A 21,768-nucleotide genomic window follows, 5' to 3' on the forward strand; every position below is an offset into this window, starting at 1 on the left:
ATATTGAAGCATTCTTATTATGCCCTTCAGCTAAGGGCTCCCAGAGTGGCTTAAAATGATCTGTTATGAGATCTGACTCTTTCAGTCTAACATGCTTCACAGGGCTGTTTGGGGGTTTTGCTGAGGAAAACCACAAAGGATTTTTTTGTACCACATCCATATAGGATAACAGATGTCCTGCCTTGCAAATTATCTCTATTCCTTCTCTGATGTAGATGTGGCTGGTGCATATTATTGGCTGGCTGCCACAGTATTTCTTTCCATATGATGCAAACTTCACAGAAATTCAAGGAAGAGAGACAAAAATGTCTGGTCTTCAGAGTATTCTATTAAGATGCATAGCATCAGAGGTTTTTTTCCAGCCAGTCTCATTGACTGGTGACAAACAGTTTTCTGAGACACCTGAATGCAATACACGAGAGGTTTCTCTTTTCTTGGTGTACAAATACATTTCTTCTGGCTGAGAGTCACCTCAAGTCAAACAGATTCTGCAGGCAATATCATATAATATATATAACGATATAATAAAAAACTTGAACAACCTGCTTACAAGAAGCAAAAGTAGTATTATGAGGGTATACTCTGGATCCCACTTTCCTGCTAGCATCAAAATACTAGTTGCCTGTCATCAATATTTGTTTTTAATATGTTCTCCTGCACTGCCATCTTGTGGTTACGTGTAAAGAACAGTGTTGCTTTGCCACAGCCCAGCAGAAGTTCAGATAGAAATTTTACTACAGAAGGCTGCCAGTTAGCACATAATTGGTGAATAACTACTGAAAATCTAACAATAATCATTTGTTCTCTTAATAAGTGATAAACTGTGATATGTTAAGACCGATCAACAGTAACTCCTGAAACTATGAATACGTGAAAAGTCTGCTTCTCTTTCACTGTAATCTTTTTCATGACTAACAGACACTAACTGCTTTGGAATGTTTCGAGCTAATATTCATGGCTCCTTGCCAGCATTCAGTGCGGATGTCTGAATATATATATTTTAGTAATCTGCAAGAAGGCTTTTAAAATAACATCTGCCATGGATGCTTTGAGATTCTTGCATTGCAGGGGGCTGGACTAGATGACCCTTGGTTCCCTTCCCAACTGTACAATTCTACAATTCTAAGCAGAGGTTGGGTAGCCACTTGCCACGGATGCGTTCGTTTGCCGGATGCACACTGTCTGCAACCCTGGGGTTTGCTTGGTGCTTTCATTACATATGTTTAGGAGCCAGGTGAAAGCATTTCTCTTCAACTGAGCTGATTAACATTCTACAGCTTTTAAAACGCATTTGCGGGAGCGTGTGTTGGATTTATTATATACTTTGTACAGTATTCTTGTTTTGTATTTTGCTGCTGTGAACTGCTCTGTCAACTACAAATTTAATAAATGCCACTACTGCTAGCGGTGGCGATTCCTGAGCCGAGGTTGGATGCTTTATTTGAGATTCCTGCGTTGCAGGGGGTTGGGATAGATGACCCTGGGGACCCCCCCTTCCAACTCTGCAGTTCTACCGCAAAACCAGACCATTTCCTGGCACCCTTCCCTGTGGAAGGAGCCTCACGAAGTTCTCCTGCCCGCCCACCCTGGGCTGCAGCGCGCTTTCCTGTCCGCCGGAGGGCTCCTGGGAGGCGAGGCGGCGCTGGAGAAGAGGAAGCCGAGCGGCAACATGGCCACGTCGAGGCTGCCGGTGCGCCGAGCCGCGCGCCTGCTGGCCTCTCTCCCAGGCGGCCGGGCGCCTGCCAGGTGAGCGCTTGGTTTCTGGGCAGGGGCTGCAGGGAGGCTGGAGAAGCGGGCGCAGCTGGACGCGTCCTGGGCGGGGCAGTTTTAGGCCCGAGAAGGACCGGCAGGGGACCGAGAGCGTCTTGCACCGGCGGGGAAAGCAGGGCGCAAGTGTCCCACATAAGTCCGTCCCCCAGATCCTCGGTGCCCGCCTGGCAGTTTTGAGATCGCGAGTCTTCAAAAACAGAAACAGAAACAGCTCCCATTAAGGATCTTCTGCTGAGGTTCTTTCTCTGCCTCCCCCCTTTCCGTGCAACTCTCAGTACCCCCGGAGAAGAAGAAAGAACCCGTGTAAATTTAAAATTAGTTGGAAATAAATAGATCTGTGCCTGTTTATGGCCCTATTAAAGACAGCTGCCTCTTTATAACATCACTTGGCTGTAGTGGGTAGCTGTCCCCAGAATGTACAGTGGTACCTCGGGTTACAGACGCTTCCAAGTTCCGCTAACCCAGAAATAGTACCTCGGGTTAAGAACTTTGCTTCAGGATGAGAACAGAAATTGCGTGGCGGCAGCAGGAGGCCCCATTAGCTAAAGTGGTACCTCAGGTTAAGAACAGTTTCAGGTTAAGAACAGACCTCCAGAACGAATTAAGTTCTTAACCCGAGGTACCACTGTATTGCAAGCAGTGCCAGATTTATGTATAGGCTAAGTAGGCTGAAGCCTAGGGCCTCTAAATTTAGGGTGCCTCCCTAGCCCACCTGCCCCCCCAGTAGGCAGTCTCCTCCCCTCTCCCAAAATTGCAAACCCAAGACTTCATGCGATGGCAGGGCAACCCGGGCAACCCTATGATACTCAGGGCCAGCCAGTGGGGCCCAGTTTGAACCTCTAGGGCCCAACTTGGAAAAAAATTTGTGGGGCCCTAGTTTATAGCCAAAATCTGCAGAATCTTAGAGATATAAATCTGTGTGCTTGGTCATTTTCACAAGATCAGCAAAGCCCTTAAAAAATCAAGCCTGTTGCTGAGTTCTTGTGCAAGTTTGTACAGTTCACTTCTGGAATTTTTAAAGAGAAGATTTTGATGAGCTTGAGAAGCAAGCAAAAGCCACCTTGCCAAATGTTAACTACAAAACTAGGAGACAAGGAGCAAGGGAACAGAAGAGCATCCGATACCTTAGATGCACTTTCTTCAAGACATAAGTTTAGGATAAAATCCTTTATTCCTATATTAGATGCACCTGAAGCCAATTTAAAAAGAAGTACTGTGTACAGTGATGTTGCACAATTGTTTTTCCATTCTTGCTATTCTGATAGCAACTAAGCAAGAAATTCAGCAAGGTGTTGAACTGTTGATGGAAGTATCCCCTGGAAGATATTGACCCGAAACCTATTGATGATATTTTGCACTTTCACCTGTACATGAGACAAAGCCGTAGGCTTACAGCAGAGCACTCTTTGTCTCATACAGAGCTTTATCAAATTATATACAAGAAAAAAATTCAGATGGCCTTTCCTAATGTGGAAGTAGTTTTGTGGTTTTTAGTTAGGGTTAGGGTTAGGGTTAAAAACTGCTTGGGAGATAGTTTTTCAAGACCCAAAAGAATTAAAAATTAATTAAGGGCCACAATGTCTCAAGAGAGGTTGTCCACACTGAGCATTCTGTATATAGAATGTGACAAACTTAGACAAACAGATTTTGATGAAGTTTTCTGATGTCCTTTAGAGGAGAAATTGTGAATTGCAGAATTTTACATACCCATCATCAACCTTGGCTTCATTCAGTTTTGTTTATAACACTCTTCCATTTTCTTCTCCTCCTGAGTGTGGGGGATGGGGAGGGGCCTCACAAGTGGGGCAGCCCAGGTCCTCTCTGCATCTAAATCCGGCCCTGGTTGCAAGGAGGGCTTTTCCTGCCACAGGTTATAAATGCCATCGGCACAGTCTTTGCCAGAACTGAAGGGGCAAGAATGCTGAACGCTTCACCTGTTTAATTTCTGCCTGCTGCACATCTGTTGATAGCAAACCCAGCCTCAAAAAAAGGAGGAAGTGCTAATTGCTGGAGGGGGTGCAAGTGGTGCAGATGAGGAGTAATTGCAGTTTGATTGTGATTGTCAATTGCCCCATAATTAGAAGAGGAATAAATTGCCATAGGAATTAAAAGGCAAGTGGCTTGTATCATTATTTCCAATCCAGAACTCCTGTAAGACTGGAAAAACCAGCTGTGAACTCTGACCCAATTCCTGCCTGTGTTGCGCTGCTTAGATAGTTGCTGTGACATGACAAGGCTGGTGTTGGAAGATACCTTTGCTCTCTTTATCATTTAACTACAAGAGATGATTTATTAGAGGGACAGCCATCGTCTTGGTGGTTTAAAAATAGAAAATTACTTCTTTCTTCCCTCTGGCTTTAAAATATTTAAAGTTCTATTTATAACTCTCTCTTCTCTCTCTGATGCTGTTGACAAACCTGTCAGTGCATCTTTCACGCCAGGAGACTGTTAGCTGGTGTACAAAGTGCCAGCGTGGCACAGTTCATGTCCAGAGAGCGTTTGAGTCAAGCTAGCTGCTAGATGAATGGTTTGGAGAGGTCCTGGCAGAGGGGAAAGTGTGAGTAGAAGAGGTAGGGGAGGATCCACTAATATCCAAAAGTGCAGAAAAGATAATGCTTTATTTCTAGAATTTACCAACCATCCACCATTCAAAAAAAATTGTAGCGGTGCACAAAAACAAAGAAAAGAAGTGCAAACAAAATATGAGGTTGAAACATGAAAAATAGATTGAAACGCATTTGTAAAACCAATGAGAACAATAGCAAACAATGCAAGCCTGAAAAGGCCACAAGAGGGTCTCATTTGACTTGAGAGTTCAAGCAGGCTGAAGGTGACCTCAGGCCCTTGGCTGCTGAGGAGTTTTGCACTCGAGCAGTAAAAGCTTAAACTTCACCCAGTAGCAGATTGGCAGCCAGTGCTGATCCATTAGCAGTGGTGCCAAGGAAAAGTTGCTTCTAGCTGTGGTTAGGGAGCACACATGCTGTCAGCTCCCAGTTGGCCTGAGAGGACTCTTACCAGACTACATTTGGTGTTTTGAAATTGTAAATTGCATTGGGCAGAATGGCAGAAGAGTAATATATTTAAATCCAACCAATAAATGTGACAACCAGTCCAGAGGATGGCAGCAGCTGCCAGCTTTTTCCTCTTCGCCTCAGTGTTGCACTGAATACTTTAGTTATTATTTCATCCTTGTTTCATATAATTTAGGGATTGTGGCTGACATCTTTTGCAACACATCAGAATTATTAAATTGCTCTTTCCTGTTTTTGCAAGTGAGCGTGAATGTGAATAATATTAAGTTTCCCGTAAGATCAGGGAACTGAAATTGTTCTGTGGGGAATACCAAGCCTTTATCAGTTTAAACTGTGAATCAGAAGAGTCTGAATCATAGCTGAACCCCACAGGGCATTAAATGAGGAGTGGGAGAACTATGTAAACCACCTTGAGCTCCATGGAGAAAAGGGTAGGATATAAATGCAACAAATAAATAGGTTTTCAGTGGAAGCTGTGTTCTTATAACTCCCAGTTTTGCCCACATTCTTCCAGAAGTAGTTTGATTGTGACTAGTGTTTTGCTTTAAAAAAAAATCAGTATAAATGTGATGTTTTTCCTACAAGTCCTCTTATTTAATTTTATTTTTAAAGATATATTCAAACAGAAAATCATGAATCGGCACGCCTTGAAACCTCCTCTGCTAAAACCTTAATGGACATAGGAACTCGGAGGATCTTCTCATCGGATCATGACATCTTCAGGGAAAGTGTAAGAAAGTTCTTCCAGGAAGCTGTGCTTCCACATCATGGAGAGTAAGTTAAACATTGTAAATCTTGTGGTCTTGCCTGTGGTGGTGTTTGTTAACCGGAGTTCGTTCCATTCTCCCCCACCCGCCACCTCCTGTTAGAAGCAATGTTAAATTACATGTCGGTTCTTCTAGGAGAAGAGATTATACTTTTGCCAATGGAAGTTTCCATCCTGCAGTGTTTAGCAACTTTGCAGGACTGGGGTATCTTTGCTGGAACAGTGGCATGGGATAAAAGGATTGCAGAACAAAACCACTGTAGTCCTGATCAGGTCTCTCTGTGGCTAAAAATCCTGCCCTCCCCTTGTTGTGCATTCATGCATTTAACATAAATATAGTTTGGCCCTTGGTTTAATAATGTAATGCAGCAGGTTAACAAAGGCTGCAACCCTATACCTACTTTCCTGATAGTTTGCCCCATTAAACTTAATGGGACTTACTTCTGAGTATTATTATTATTATTATTATTATTATTATTATTATTATTATTATACCTTGCCTTTTTCCCCTGTAGGCAGCCTACAGATAAAAACAAAAACTGCTTAAAATATAGAAAATCATTAAAAAACCATTAAACATGGATAAAATTAAAACTATATATGTATATAATAACTATTGAAACTATACCAATAATTGCAATAACAGCAGCATGGCACCAGCTGCAGTCAGTTCTCCAAAGCCTGTTTTTTTGGCTTTTGGGAACTGACTTTTGAGAACAAGGAAGTCTTCACCTGCTGGCAGAAGGACAACAAGGAGGGAGTCAGTCTAGCTTCTCTATGGAGGAACTTCCAAAGTCTGGGAGCAGCCACCGAGAAGGCCATCTCCCACTTCCCCACCAAGTGTGCCTGTGAGGCTGGCAGGACCAAGACAGGGGCTTCCTTTATTTATTTTAATTTGGCTGCAGTATCTCCATTGGGGGGGAGGGGAACAAATCCAACGAACACCCCCCCCCCAGTGCTTAAATCTTGCATCTCTGAATCAGCAGGTGTGAGTGTGCACATGATTGAGCATGTGCACGTACAGACACATATAAGCAATCCTCAACTCTTGGTATTGTGTATAGGTTTGCTTCTAAACGTCTTTGTTTTCAGTCAATGCATTTTTATAGAGCAATTCCTCAGTTTTGTGTCCCCCGCCCCCACCCAGCACACTGTAAAAAATATCCCACAGACTCCGCTCAAATCTTGTTTTATTTGCAGGTGGGAGAAAGCTGGACAGGTGAGCAGAGAGCTCTGGGAAAAAGCTGGACAGCAGGGCTTGCTGGGTGTCAATATATCAGAAGAACATGGTGGCATTGGAGGGGATCTTTTCTCTGCAGCAGTCGTTTGGGAAGAGCAGTAAGTAGCAAATGCACCGTGAAATAATTTTTTCAATGTCAAGTACCTTTTTGCTCTTGATTTCCTATGGTCATATATTTTGGGAATACTGTTGTTGGCTTCCCCTCCCTTGTGCACCCTGATGGCAGCATTTTAGGGTATTGCTAATTCTTCTGAAATGTATAAAGCCCTGAACAACTTGGGACGTAGATACCTGAAGGAAAGCTTCTCTGTATATCAGCCTACCCACTTATTGAGATCTGCAGGTCATAGTCCTTCTGTGTGTTCATCAGAGCTCTGTGTGTGGTGGTGACTTAGGATAAGGAATTCCATCCCTCCTGCGATACCATTGCCACTGTTGGGTCCATATTTTGACAACGACTAAAAAGTGATCTCATGTTGAGTTGTAGACTGCTTGATCTTATTGTGCAGGACATTGATTTGATGCTAAATGGTAGACTGCTGTGAATCTGGTTGTTGTTGTTTGATGGTAATTTTATGTATTTATGTCAGCTCTTGCTGAGAATCAGCATCTCGGCTGAAATGCTCCCCAGACTACTTGAATGTCCCCCCTATCAGTATATCCTTTCCCATAGAAAATTTGCACATTGCAGAGAAGGCTAGGCTATAATCCTTGACCCTGACATGTTACTTTCCATTCCATCATCATCCCCAGACTGCAGTGGTACAGTTCAGAAACCCCTACGGCACTTGATTCCAGTTATCTGTATTTGTGTCAAAATGCCACGCCTTCAGTATGTTGAGAGGCTAGGGTGGAATCTAGACACATAAAAAAGCTGTGAAAATGTGTGTGTGTGTGTGTGTGTGTGTGTATATATATATATATATATATATTACACAAATGTGGCACTAGATGGCAATGGTGAGCTATGGCAATATATATATAAAATTTGCCATAGCTCACCATTGTCATCTAGTGCCACATTTGTGTAATGCACTTTACAACACACTTAAAATGTTTTATCTGCAGCTGTATATCTCAGTCCTAGATCATGGTCTCTCTCTTTCTCTTTTTCCTTTAAAAAAGGAAAGGCCAGTATGCGGAACTATTGTGTGATTTAAGGAATAATTTTGAACAAGTAAGTCCAGTCCCTAGCTTCATAACTTCCCCTCAGTAACAAAAACTTTAGATATCAAAAACAATGGAATTATAAAAATAATTTGATAATTAGGTTTCTCTATGTTTTGATATTGTATTTAAAAATCAGCCTGAAATCAATGTGAAGCTGCTTTTTTGAACATCTCTTGACTTTTTTTCTTTTTCAGAATGTATGTTAACTGCACAGGCCCAGGATTCAGCCTTCACTCCGATATTGTCATGCCATATATAGCAAATTATGGTTCAAAAGAGCAGATTAAGAGGTTCATTCCAGAAATGGCAGCTGGCAAATGTATTGGTGCAATAGCTATGACAGAGCCTGGTGCTGGGAGGTGAGCCAAGAAATTACAAAAATTAATTGTTGTAAAAAGTAAGTCCCATTAAGTGTGTGTGCATGTGTGTGCTCTGTAAGATTTCAAATACTTTTGTCTTCCTGTATAAGGTAAAATTGGTGGACCAGTTTGTCAGAGCAAATTCCTCTAACTTTGCTGAGCTAGGTCAGAGAGCTGGAGTAGTGGTCGAAAGATGGAGCTGTGAACCAGGAAGGAGCCAGTTTTAATTTCTCCTCTGCCACAAATTCACTCAGAGTCCACTGGCAAATCACCATCGGTTGGCCTCTGCTCCTTGTACAAAAACAATGCTAATTGCCTTCCAAGGCTGCTCTTAAGTATTTCTGCGTGTGTAGACAGGAGGAACTGTTAACACTATAAATGCAAAGCATTACTGTTGTTACAAGAAATTATATGCACATGATTCCAAGTGCAGGAGGCAGAATAATTATCAGCAGGAAGCTGTTATTCCAGGACTAGATGAAAAAAGAAGCAAAGCACTCACCGCTGAAGTAACATTGGATGCAAATGCTCCACATGAAAATTAAGTGTTAATGTATGCTTTAATTTTTCTTGTTACCCTGTTTAGATAATGCTTTTTTTAAAATTATTGTGGCTAATTAGGCTGCAGTCTGAACCCCCGGAGCCTGGCTGCTGGAGGAGGTTAGGATGTAGCAGATGTCCCTGTCTGCTTACCTCTTCCTGCCTCTGCTGTTGGTGGGCTCTTCCTTCTGCAGAGATCCCCATGCCTAATTGAATGCTATTACCAGTAGTGTTCCTGATATGGCTCTGAAACAGGGCATTATGAAGGTGGAGCAGGATCCTAAACTGGTCCATAACTTGGATAGGGGCCAATCTGTGCCGGCCAACTACTGGAGCAGGAAAAAGAGAGAAAGTGCTCCTTCCCACATTCTGCCCTGGCTGGCAAGACCTGGCAAGGCTTTTGATTCTGCTATTCTGTCCCACTGCTCCTTGCTGAGACCTTAGAATTGCTCATTCTGTGATATTATGGAAGCGAACAAAACTGTATTGTAACCTTTGAATAAATGTTTTAAATAATAAAAAAGAGTTGCTCCCTTACTGTGCAATCCTGTGCATGCTTACCTGTGGGTAAGCTGCATTGAATACAGTGGAGCCTCCTTACGGAGGGCAGATTTTGCCCTTATTGCAGCCCTGTTCGTAAGGGCAGTGCTATACTTTCCCCCCTTGTAGGAGTGAATGGCAATGGATCACCATTAGAATAGGATCTATTTTTTCATACCCCTTGTTAACACTGAATTTCCTCCCACATATGCCTAACTCTCTTCTGGATTCTGCTTGGGTTCTTTTTTCTTTGTTTTTGTTTGTGTGACTATTTGGAGAACTTGCTTTTATATATAATAGATTCCCTGGTGTGTGATCTATCTATGCTGGGGTTATTTAAAAATAAATACTGTGCCTTTTCCTCTGTACTATTAAGAATTGTTTTATTGTTAGCGATTTGCAGGGTGTGCGAACATACGCAAAAAAGGATGGAAGTGACTGGATTCTAAATGGCAGTAAGGTATGTGCAGGAAGGATAAATTATTCTGGATTCGGTGTAGACTTCATCTTATAGCCCTTTGAGATAATGGCTTCTAAACTGGCCACGGTGGTCTTGCCACTGTACCTTTGGCCAAAGAAGCAGTGCCAAGCTGCTTCCTGTTATGTTTTTTTACGAGAATTCATGCTGCCAGGTAATGTGGCTACTTCTGCCGGCAGCCTCAAAACTCAATCAGCCTAGCAGGTGCTCTTCTGTACTTCTTTTATCTGGGAAAGATATAAAGACCATCTGAAGAATTTGGCCTTTTTGTGTTCCAACATAGTTGGCCTGCACAGGGTAACCAATGTGCAAATATTTCACAGTTCAAAAGAGTTGGCAGTAGAATGGCTTCCCTGGTATGAAACTGCCTGAGGGGACCAAGGAGGCAAATAAAAACTTGACTACATCAGTGCAAAAGAGAAAAAAGAATGAGTTTACTTTCTCGGTGAGTGTATTGTTCAGGGTTCAAGGAAAATGCCATGCTGGATGCCAGCTGCATGCAGCCAGGTTGCTGTTGCTTTGTTATTAGATCCTTTAGTTCAAACTGCTTCTCTTCTTCTCTGGTAAACGTTTGGGGCAGGGAGGAGGAGGGGGAACACCACCTCTCAGTCTACCTCCCAGGTTGTTGTAAGGATAGAATAGATAGCCCCACGTGCAGGACCCTGAGCAAAATGGAGGAAGGCCAGGATACAAAACATTTTCGTCAGTCAGTACAATGCCACACAAAGTTGCAGGGCTTTTTAGGATGTAACAGCATTTATTGCCATGTTTGGGAAAAGAGACGAGAACATTGTTAATTTTTCCTATTGCTTTCACTTGTTCACGGCTCTTCTGACATGCTGAAATTAGTTACAGCAAAGTGTTCTGCAGGCTTCGGTGGCATGGTTGATTTTCAGCACAATCCCAAGCATCTTTACTTGGTCAGAATTAAGTCTCATTGTCCTCCACAGGGCTTTACAGCAGCCTTCCCCAACTGGTGCTCTCTAGATATTTTGGACCACAGTCTCCATCATCCCCAAGCAATATGGCTTTGCAGTCTGGGGCTGCAAAGTCCAAAACATCTGGAGGGCACTAGGTTTGAGAAGTCTGCCCTAGTTAAGTGTCCTTACTGGATTATAAGTTTACTTTATGCTAATGTTCGGTTTGCTGCTTGCTGCTTCTTTTTTTAAGAGCTTGAGCTGCATTAGAAGAATCGTGAGCCTCTTTTTTTCCGTCTGCCTTACTCCTTGTGATGGGGATCACTTGGCAGTGGGATATTTTTGGGTCTCTTCTGTATCCTGTCCTGTGAACAAGAATTCAAAGTGATCTTGATTAAACTAGACAATTAGCACGAAAGCTGCAAGATAAAACGAATAAGCAATGGTTTGATCAGAGAGAAATCCACCAGTAAAAACTGGAATGGCTGACTCTATGGTAGCATTGTTGTGATGGGCTCCCCTCTCCTCCATGTGAATGTTCATTGCAAATCACTGCTGCATTGTAAATGGCTGCAGCTGCTTTGGAGTTCCTTAACAGAGACCCTGTCTCCAAGACAAAGGAAGTCATAACAATAGTATGTAGCTACTTTATCCCACTCTACTGTATTGCAGGTGTTCATTACTAATGGTTGGATGAGTGATGTAGTAATTGTCGTGGCTGTTACAAACCGTGAGGCCCGTTCCCCTGCTCATGGCATTAGCCTCTTTCTGGTAGAAGAAGGAATGAAAGGATTCATCAAAGGGCGTAAACTTGAGAAAATAGGACTTAAAGCACAGGTGAGTCATGGGAGTCTGAGAAGCCACTCCGATGATTGCCTGTGATGAATGCAACTTGAGGAATGACATAAATATTCTAAAACTATTAAGAAGTGTATTATTTAGCACTAAAATAGACAGCAAAATTGAAAGGTGGGTGCACGACCACACATCACGCAAAGGAGCCCTTTACCCAGAAGCTACTTGTGCAGCGGCATCCCATGGGGGTGGCAGCCACCTTTGGCATCTCATGTGTCTGCCCCTTTGACACAAAGTGAGCTGTGGGGCAGGAACCTGATCTTAGCATCAAAAGTGGTGCATTGGTGAAGACAGCTTAACTTCCACTGCCCCAGTTCCCCAAGGTCAGTTTCCCAAACTCCTGCTCTGTGTATGTATATATGTCCTGCCCCAACCCTGTTCCAGTAATGGAAGTGAGCCCATCTGAGAAAAGTGCAGTACCTGGGTTGATGGAGGGGTGGGATTTGTCTCCTGTCCCCAATGCATGATGTTAAGTATTAGGCACACCCTACGGCTCAACCAAGTGTTGGCGGTGGGACAGACATTTGAGACAAACATGGCTACTGCTGCTACATTGCATTTGGTCCTTAGAAAATGGATGTGGTGAGCTATAACTTTCATCAGCAGTTTGACTTCTGAGCCTGTGTGTATGAAGGGAACAAGAAGCAGACTTGCAAAATGGTGTTGGCAAATTTTCTGTGTGATTTTTTTTAAAATTAGGACACGGCAGAGCTGTTTTTTGAAGATGTCCGCCTGCCTGCCGGGGCCTTGCTTGGACAGGAGAACAAAGGCTTCTATTATCTAATGGCAGAGCTTCCTCAGGTAGGGGAGACATAAAACTACACTGAGGCACACAAAGGCATGACTTGTTCATTGCAGCAAACTGCCAGCGACAGATTGCATGGTGTGACATTTGATCTCCGACACAGGATTTCAGCAGCCACCACCTGCTGATCTCAGCGTGGGTTTTTTGCTGCTTCATGTTGGAAATACTGCATTTGAAACTGATGTGTGATCTTCTTTCTACTGGGTTACAGACGTGTGTGTTAATTTAAGAGATCACAGCTTCCTAAGAAATGGTTTGATAATGTAACTGATTTTTGCCATGCCAGTTTAATATTAAAATGAATGTGGATGGACAATTTGATTTCAAATTATGATACCATATTGAGTAGATCTGTTGCAGACGCATTTGATCACAGCATAATGGATAACTGTTGTTTAACATTAGTGACTCCATCTTCAGCTGTTCCATTCTGGAGCTGGCACAGCGAAAAATGAGAAAAAAACCCGTCCCATCCACCTTCTAGTCTGGCTGGCGCAAGTAGCAAGACGAGATGAGGCAGTCAGTGTTCTGCTCACTGTCTGGGGTAGGGTTGGGTCATATCTGCTTTTCAATATTGTGATATATCACCTGCTGAACATCACGTCATCCTGATATCTCACAATGTCTGAAAAAAGGATGTAACTATGTAGAGGCAAATGGGGTAATGTTTTGGCAACAGCTACTTCTTAAGAGTGTAAAACTGATACCTTTTTACTTATCTTTAACATATTGCCCCGATTCTCGTAATTTGAACATAGCTTCTGCATATGGCCCTACATGCATATATTCCACGTCCAGTTTTTCTCAGGATGCATTGTTGTTATGCGCCATCCCAAACTCGAAGAGCGGTGCAAGATTCCAGGAGTTGCAGGTGCGCTTTACATGGAGTCTGTTTCCCTTTGGACAATGAAGCATAGAAAAGACTTAATGTCTTTACAATATATGATTTATTTACACACACACACACACATACACAACCTGAGGCATTTAGGGTGTGTGGCACCCCACAAACTCCTAACAATATATTGTGTGTTCAGAATGTACATACATGAGGTGCATGTACTTAGGTCCCCTGTGTGGACAGGTTCTCAGGCGCATGGATGCAAAGTGGTAATCTCAAACCCCTCCCCCCCCCCCCGCTGTGCTTATACGCTGCACACTTTGGCCATCAATACAGGGCTGATGTTGCTATTCTAGACACATGTCTAGCAATTTGGATCTGGGACTAAAAATTTTATATCCAAATTGAACCGTGTGGGGATTTTGAAGAATGTTGAAAATATTAGAAGCTTAATTCTCGTCCACGTCACTTTTAAAGACTGGGAAGACTAATTTAGCTTGTGATGAAAGGGCAGGGAATATCAAATACAGAACTGTGCATACGAATAGCTTTTCTGTGGTAATGAGCACATGTGAGAATGTTTTCTCCCTCCATCTCTTAAGGAAAGGTTGTTGATTGCTGATATGGCAATTGCCAGTTGTGAATTCATGTTTGAAGAGACAAGAAACTATGTTAAACAAAGAAAAGCTTTTGGAAAAACAGTTGCACATTTGCAGGTATGCATTTAGGCATGTTTCTTTGTCCTGTAAAGTCATAATAAATGTCTGAATCCCATAAAGCATATATTACTCTGACAAGCTCTGACACCACACTTCAGACTACCGGTTTGATTCACCTAATGTGCAATCGGCCTTTCCCCCATCTCCTTGGCCCCAGATTTGACTCTAGGGTAGCTGGGAGAACCTCCTGGATGGTACATGGGGTAAGGGGAGACGGTGACATCTGACAAACTGCAAGGCTTGCGCTGGTGGAATGTTCACCACAGCGAGACATTGAATTCCACCCTATGGCTGTATATGCACATCACACTAAAAACATAGTTTAGCAGCACGTGCATGAGTCAGTTCACCATTTTTTCCTCAATAACTTAATTTTTACAAGTGTAAATTTTAGAGAAATCCATAGAATTGGTCCTGGATACAGTACAGCATGACAAACCTGATATACCCTGAGAAAACAGTATCCTTCCAGGTGAAATGAATACTTTCCTTGCTAGCAATTTTAAACAAAATCTGGGTTCAACCTCATATAATTTATTGCCTTTTCTCCCCTACCTCACCCTGCCTTCTGTCTTTATACTGGTTCTGTTCTCTCTGCCAAGCGGTGCTTCTCAAACTTGGGTCTCCAGCTGTTGTTGGACTACAACTGCCATCATCCCTGACCACTGGTCCTACTAGTAAAGGGATGATGGGAGTTGTAGTCCAAAAACAGTTGGAGACCCAAGTTTGGGAAATACTGATAGGTATCCACTTCTCACCAGACGCTTTGCCTGTATTGTCTCATTTCCGTTTTGCCAGGCACCTTCCACGTAGCACATCTATATCTGTGCTTCCTTGGAGCACCTCCACAGGTCTTCCTGATGCTACAGTGGCTTACCTTCGCAAATGTTTCCCAGAGTACACAGTGTAATGTACATTTTAAGAATAGTTTGGAACTTTGTGGGTGGTGCATTCTGTGCCGTGGGAGAGCAGAATTGAACCTGCCAGCCTATGGATCATTAATCCACATAAAATATAGGAGAGGTACATTATGGGGTGCCTGACCCGATCTTCCGTTTCAAATAGCCCTCTTAATTTTCAGTGCTGCTCAGTTCTAATGGATCTTACTCCCAGGTAAATAAACTGTGCATTTTCTTTCTTGAATTGGAAGACTGTGCAGCACAAGCTAGCAGAACTGAAAACGCAAACATGTGTAGGTCGTACGTTTCTGGATAGCTGTCTCCAGCTCCACTCCGTGAAACGGCTGGATTCTGCCACCGCTTCAATGGCCAAGTACTGGTATGTGTGTTAAACAAGTTATCTAACTTTCCATATAACATCTCTGTCTTTTGAACAGTTACATTGAACATAACTGCATATGGTTGACAGGCTGTGAAAGGCCTTTCTTACAGGGGTGCGAAGAATTTCCTGGGGGGTGACAAATGTCTCCATGATCCTTCCTTCAGTTTAATTTCGCTACTTCGGTGCACAAATACTTGTGCATATGAGAAGTGGGATGCACACCCCAGGGCTCATTTTGAACAGCAGGATTGATTTTTTAAAATGGAAGTAAAAGTTCCTGAAATGGTTAGGAAAGTGCAACTACTTCTTAAGTAGAACAGGAGCTGTGTTCAACATAGCATGAAGCAGATCACACAATCAGCACAGGGATTTCCCCTTGCACCACAGAACGTTCTCATCCGCACCGTGTAATATTGTTCTGAGTTCCCCTCCAGCCCTCTGGAACAGATTTGGAAGTCCCACCGGGGAGGAGAGGTGGGGGAAGCCCATTGTGCTAATGCTAATCCTTGCACTTGTGCAACTATTTAGGTCTGGATGCTCCACATGAGGCCATTCAACACTTAAGTGCAAGAAAGTTAACAGTAACAACAAATACATCCTGATAGGCTGCCACCACAAACGAAATGTGAAAACCCCCCTCTAAGTTAGCCTTTGCCAGCCTGGGGTTGGACTAGATGACCCTCTGGTCCCTTCCAACTCTATCAGACATTTTGGACTTCTGCCAGCAAAGGCTCCTCTAGGCTCTTTGGGAGGGTGTCTGAGCCCAGCTGACAAGGACTTCTCTGCTTAAGCCAAGCTCTAGAAATATAAACAGTAAGGAGCTTGATATTTACTTTGCTACAGCTAAGGGGACACAGAACAAAACCCTGTGAAATGTCATTGGAACACTTGGGGGTAGCTTAACAGCCTCCAGCACACAGGGAAAATTGTTAATGAGAAATACATTTTAAAGCAGTGAATTTAAATGCCCAAGTATTTAAAGAATGTTTGATGAGAGGAAATGGAAGGCGACTATCACACACAGGCTTGCAAATAAAATCAGTAAAGTCAATCTAACTTTGCTGATTATACCTTCTTGCCTGACCAATACAGTGTTCCATGCGAGAAAGAAGTTCTGAAAGAGAATGAGAACGTCTTTAGGTTCCTGATTTAGATCAAGCCTGTCATATTTTTTGGAAATTGGAGACCAACAAAAGCTGCGGTCTTAATGGAGGTGCATTGTTTCGTGAGACCGATGGCAGGAGAGTCTCTGCCTTTGATGTAAGGGGTCTAGGCCGCAGACCAGAAATTCATTTAGTGGTTGGTTCCACTTCCTTGATAATTCTAAACTTCCACTGCAAATCAGTTCGCTATTGTGAAAAAGGGGTTAATGCGAAAATGTGCACTGGGAAATTAAAAATGCAATATATATGCCTAATCAGTATTCACCATAGTGGGTGTCAAATACCAGGCATCAGGAGGCACTGTTGGGAATATTTCAGGATGTAGGGGGGCTCGTCACAATAGCAGCAGGCAGGGAATTAAAATGGAAAGAAAACAGAAGAATGTGACAGAGGGTTGTTTCTTGATTGCTCGTCACTAAGAATACTAGTCACGGTCACACCCCATGCAGCACTTGTAGTAGCACAGATGCTGCCTCTAGATGAGAAAAATGCCTTGTCCTCAAAATAATATGATGCCATGAGTGAGGTGAGGTCTATATACCAAATGAACACAGCGTTTATTGGCTATGAACTAGTCTGGAAAGGCAATTAGAAAGTAGGAAAGAATCTGGCTGCATGACTACAATGCAGTACAAATGGGTGAGGCCCCTTTAATAAAAGACTCTGGGACCCATTACTGGAAATTACTGGGTTCCTTAGATTTGGAAACTGGTTATGCTGGGTTGGTTTTAAAGCAGCGTTGGCTACTTGCAGTCCTTGAACTGAATAAAGTTTGTCAGCTGATTTATTCAGGAAGATCTTGTATTTCCTTTCCCCCTTTTTCTCTCCCTCCTCCTCTTTTGAGGTAGACAAGTCATCTTGACCTCAGCTTCTAAATTGCTCTTGGCAAAATACAGCTTGAAGAGACCATGATATTAGAAGTCTGGCTTCCATAACAATGCTTAATTGCTGAGCTGAAAGGCTTTTGGAAACCATAACACAATCTTATTACAAAACGGCTGAAGGTTTATCAAATAAGTAGTTCCATATAGCATGCTGCATAAACATAGACGCGGTATTTTTTCCCAAGCATTTCCCCAAATCTCTCTGACTCTCCAGGGTGGAAATGTTGCCCACTTGCCATGTTATAACACATCCTGACCTGGGCTGCCTCTTTAGAGTTCCATTTTTCATTAGCCAGAAAAAGCCGCTGGGTTGTTATTGCTGTTACATATTAACTTATGTTTTACCAGACAGAGTTACACAAGTAAAAACAGCTAAGGTAATACTTTGTACTGATGCCAGATTGAATTAACTACATGGTTGAAAGAAATCAGATGCTAGATTAGAAGGACAGAAAACATTTTTGTGAGGCTATACTGATTTTTCTCTTGTGGAAACTATAGAAAGAGAAACACACACCAATAACAAAGTCCAGATGGGGTATTTCCAGTTATGGAAAATAAATTTGGGTATAAATGCCTGATAGGAAAGTAATTTTACTTAGCCTCTAAGAAAGGGAAATCACCATTGTCTTTTTGTCTGTGCAGAAGGATTAACTATAGTCATAACCACACGGTGAATACTGCAGCCCATGGCACCCATATCTTATCCCAATAAAACTCCTTATAGTTTCCTTAAATAAAGCGGTTTCTTGGTATCATTACTGAGTATGACTCTGGCTGTATTCAGATAGAGCTGTTCTCTTTTTACTGCTGCATGGGAAAAGATCCTAGAGTGTGTGTGCACATTCTAAACTGGAATGGAAAACTCAGCGCTGGGAGAAAAGTACCAGTCAAACTGTGTTGCCTAGGTAGTGCTTTTATCACTAAGGAAAGCAATACATAAAACCAAGCTGTTGCTGAATTGTAGGGGGCTGGATTCAACTAAGGGTTTCCCACTACTGGAAGCCAATTCAAGGTCTTGTGCTAGTGCAATATGGCTTTCCCCTGTTCTCTCCCTTTGTACCCCCCTCTCCTTCCAAATTGGCTCGGGAGGGTCTGGAGAACCCCCAGAACAGGATTGGGGGCGGGGAGATATTGTTCCCTGGCAGAGTGACCTCCTTAGTGCTGCATTGAATTCCCCTCTAAATGTTGCATCAACCTGCATTTGAAACCTTTTCTACAGCCAATACATTATTTTGAGCATCATGCAAGCTATTTCAAAATGGTGATTATTAAAAGATCATGGTGGTGCAACTTATTTAAGAGCTCAACTGCTTTGGAAACAGACTTTTCTCTCTGTTTAAGGGCTTCTGATCTTCAAAACAATGTGGCTACTCAGTGCGTGCAACTCCATGGAGGATGGGGATATATGTGGGAATATCCAATTGCAAAGTAAGTACAACTACTTTTTATCCTCACAGGCATGCCTGTTGTTTGGGAAAAGCTGATCATCCATAAAGAGAGATGTTTCAGTGGTCTTTTACTTATCCAGTTAAGTCTACAAAGCTGTGAAACGATGTTTGTATTCTTTAAGTACAAAATGTTGACACCGGAATTTTAATTGAGCCCCCGTGTTCTCTCTGTGTCCAGTGACTGGTTGAAACCTGAAAATCACCGTTAAACAGGATTAAGGCAGTTTCTTCCAAAATGTAAAACTTCATTATCTATTGGTTGTGAAGAAGAGGAGTTGCAGAACATTATAATCAATAGGTCTAGAGAAACTGAGACTGGTGCTTGAGCTGAATAACTAACCAGTTTCTCTTCAGATGAGAAACTGTTATGACTGTGCTGCCATGCAGATGTTTCAGCATCATTATTAATATGATTTAAGGATGATAGTGGGCCAGTTTGGACCTCACAAGCTGCAGCAACGAACAGTACTTAAGATCCCAGTTAAGTAATGTGTGGCTCATCACCCAACCTTTGGGGTGCTTTGAGATATATTATTTGTCTTTATGGTCAAAATTATGTCCTGTTGTCTTTTCAAACATTTAAGGTCCCATCATTTTATTCCTAAGAATTACTGTATATAAGACTAGGTCTTTTTCCTAAAAAATAATGTCAAAAATTAGGGGGACGTCTTACAGACAAAAAAATACGAGATAGATAGATAGATAGATAGATAGATAGATAGATAGATGATAGATAGATAGATATTGCTTGCAAGGAACTTTATTGGAAACCTCTAAACACACATGGTCTTTTATGCACAGACCAGAACTTCTTTTGAAATTACTGAAGCATCTGGAAAATAAATTAAAAATGGTTATTATTAACAAGAATATAAATGTTAGACAGTGTGCTAGTGTAATCATCAATATGACAATTAGCTTTGTATCTTACTTTCTCCTTGTTGTTGTTACTTTTTAAATATTTATATTTAGAAATAAATAAACAGCATAAAAACAATTTTCTCCCCAAAGCTTAGCATAGTGAGGGAGAATGTAATAGACTCTGATGAAACAATTGCTCTGTAAAAACTACCGTAATTTAAGCAATGCACACTTGAAGATCCCAGGATCCAAGCTTGTGTCCCTGATGACACACGTTTCTATTTAGAAGTACTAATATGTTTTGCAATCTACTCATTGACATTTTTCTCTAGATCTTTTGTAGATTCTCGTGTTCAGCCAATATATGGTGGTACTAATGAAATAATGAAAGAGCTCATTGCTAGAGATATCGTGATCGACAAATAGGCATCTGTTTATACTAACGGATAGTTCCAGATCCCATTTCCACTGATAAGGAATTACATTGTGCCAAAAATAAAAATAAGGAGACAGTATGGGTCTAATTGAAGAAGAAACAGCAGCAAAAGCCTGTTTAGACATTAACAATAAAAATGTATGTTTTTGTTGATCTCTAATGTTAAACTTAGAATAACTGTTTATGATTTAACTCCCCAAATGCAAAAAACTCTTACAAGTATTTGGACTACAAGCACAAAATTCATGATGTCATTTAAAGCTGAATTATTTAAAACCTAATGCAATTCTTTTCTGTTCTAAATAGAACATATGTTGGAGGATGATGTGAAAAGTTTCTACTGTAGAAACTGTAAAGCTCTTTGGAAATAAATGTAGGCCCATTTCTGACAAAAAAGAAATAAATATACCTCTTCTAATGATCTGAATGGGTATTAGCAAAGAAGACAACAGGTGGGCAGTTAATCTTCTAATGTTACAGATGATTGCACAAAAAGAGTGACATTTGTATGCAGCCTAAAGTGCCTTCCAACATGTAACTGTATTTTGTATATGACAATAAAAGAACTTAAATAATACTAATATCATAGTCCAATAATATCTTTGATATCTTTTGAGTCAACAGCTTGAAAGTGTCATGGTACCTGAGGTGCTCCAAACTGCACTGCAAGATGTGACACACTGGATGTGCAACATGACACCAATTAAATGTGGCAATAGTGCTTAAATAACTTCAGAGACCTGGTACCTAGCCATCAATTAAATCAGGGGTTGCCAGCCTTTTGAGGCCCCTGTGCACATTTGCAAACTGGAGAAATGGTCATGGGCGCTACCCAAAACTTGCAATTTGATTGGTTAAAACAGAATGCTTCTTTGGAGTCTAATTTCAGTGGAGGAAAGGGACTCAGTGGGTGCCACGATTGGAAGGCTTGCTGATTGGAAGGTTGGCAGTTTGAATCTCCACGACGGCGTGAGCTTCTGTTGTTCGGTCCCAGCTCCTGCCAACCTAGCAGTTTGAAAGCACGTCCAAGTGCAAGTAGATAAATAGGTACCGCTGCGGCGGGAAGGTGCCGTATTTTTCGCACCATAGGACGCAGTTTTTCCGTCTTAAAAACTAAGGGGAAAAGTCTGTGCGTCCTATGGAGCGAATGCAGGGGGGAGGCAGGCAGGAAAAGCCCCCAAGAGCCACACACAAGCTTCGTGAGGCTCTTGCGGGTTTTTCCCCAGGAGGGAGAAGGGACTGACGCGGTCAGTCAGTACCTTCTCCCTCCTCTAGAAAAGCCTTGCGCAATCTCTCCAGCCGCGGGGAGGCTGCGCAAGGCTAAAGAGGAAGCCCGGGCAGTGAGCGCGATCCATCCCCTCGCTGCCCGGGCTTCCTCCTTAGCCTTGCGCCTCTCCAGTCGCGGGAGGCTGCGCAGGGCTAAAGAAGCCAACTTTAAAAAAATCTCTCTATCTCTACCTCTTTTTCTTTTTTTGTCCTTTCTCCACCCCCTTATTTTCCTCTGGATCAGTGTTTTTATCTAGATTAACGTTTTAGTTGGGGGGGGGGGGATATTATAAAAAAAGAAACTTTGCAGCTTTTATTTTAGTATACAATAAAAACAGATTAAACAAAACACAAAAGAAGGAAATAGCACAGAAGAAGAAAAGGGAAAGCCATT

At 42.2% G+C, this 21,768-nt stretch overlaps 1 protein-coding gene across 2 annotated transcripts; it reads left to right on the top strand.

Annotated features, from left to right (window-relative positions):
* Positions 1 to 1,630: 1,630 nt before the first annotated feature.
* On the top strand, positions 1,631 to 20,529 carry ACADL (acyl-CoA dehydrogenase long chain). 2 transcript variants are annotated; one of them, XM_053364794.1, is made up of 11 exons: positions 1,631 to 1,746; positions 5,415 to 5,576; positions 6,769 to 6,906; positions 8,173 to 8,337; positions 9,811 to 9,877; positions 11,485 to 11,649; positions 12,367 to 12,468; positions 13,916 to 14,029; positions 15,183 to 15,310; positions 18,705 to 18,791; positions 20,005 to 20,529. In XM_053364794.1, the coding sequence occupies exons 1-11, from the start codon at positions 1,670 to 1,672 to the stop codon at positions 20,096 to 20,098; spliced, it is 1,299 nt and encodes a 432-aa protein (XP_053220769.1). In that variant the 5' UTR covers positions 1,631 to 1,669; the 3' UTR covers positions 20,099 to 20,529. The 2 variants fall into 2 exon arrangements, with proteins under 2 accessions (XP_053220769.1, XP_053220778.1); XM_053364803.1 differs by lacking the exon at positions 1,631 to 1,746 and adding an exon at positions 3,742 to 4,340.
* Positions 20,530 to 21,768: the final 1,239 nt, after the last annotated feature.

The sequence above is a fragment of the Podarcis raffonei genome, chromosome 1 (genome assembly GCF_027172205.1).
Source record: "Podarcis raffonei isolate rPodRaf1 chromosome 1, rPodRaf1.pri, whole genome shotgun sequence".
Taxonomy (NCBI): Eukaryota; Metazoa; Chordata; class Lepidosauria; order Squamata; family Lacertidae; genus Podarcis; species Podarcis raffonei.

Bases quoted from the DNA above. Each gene is read 5' to 3' on its own strand.
- ACADL (XM_053364794.1), top strand. From the start codon at position 1,670: ATGGCCACGTCGAGGCTGCCGGTGCGCCGAGCCGCGCGCCTGCTGGCC. The intron at 5,577-6,768 runs GTAAGTTAAACA...TTTTATTTGCAG, and splicing joins GTGCTTCCACATCATGGAGA to GTGGGAGAAAGCTGGACAGG. The intron at 6,907-8,172 runs GTAAGTAGCAAA...TTTCTTTTTCAG, and splicing joins GCAGTCGTTTGGGAAGAGCA to AATGTATGTTAACTGCACAG.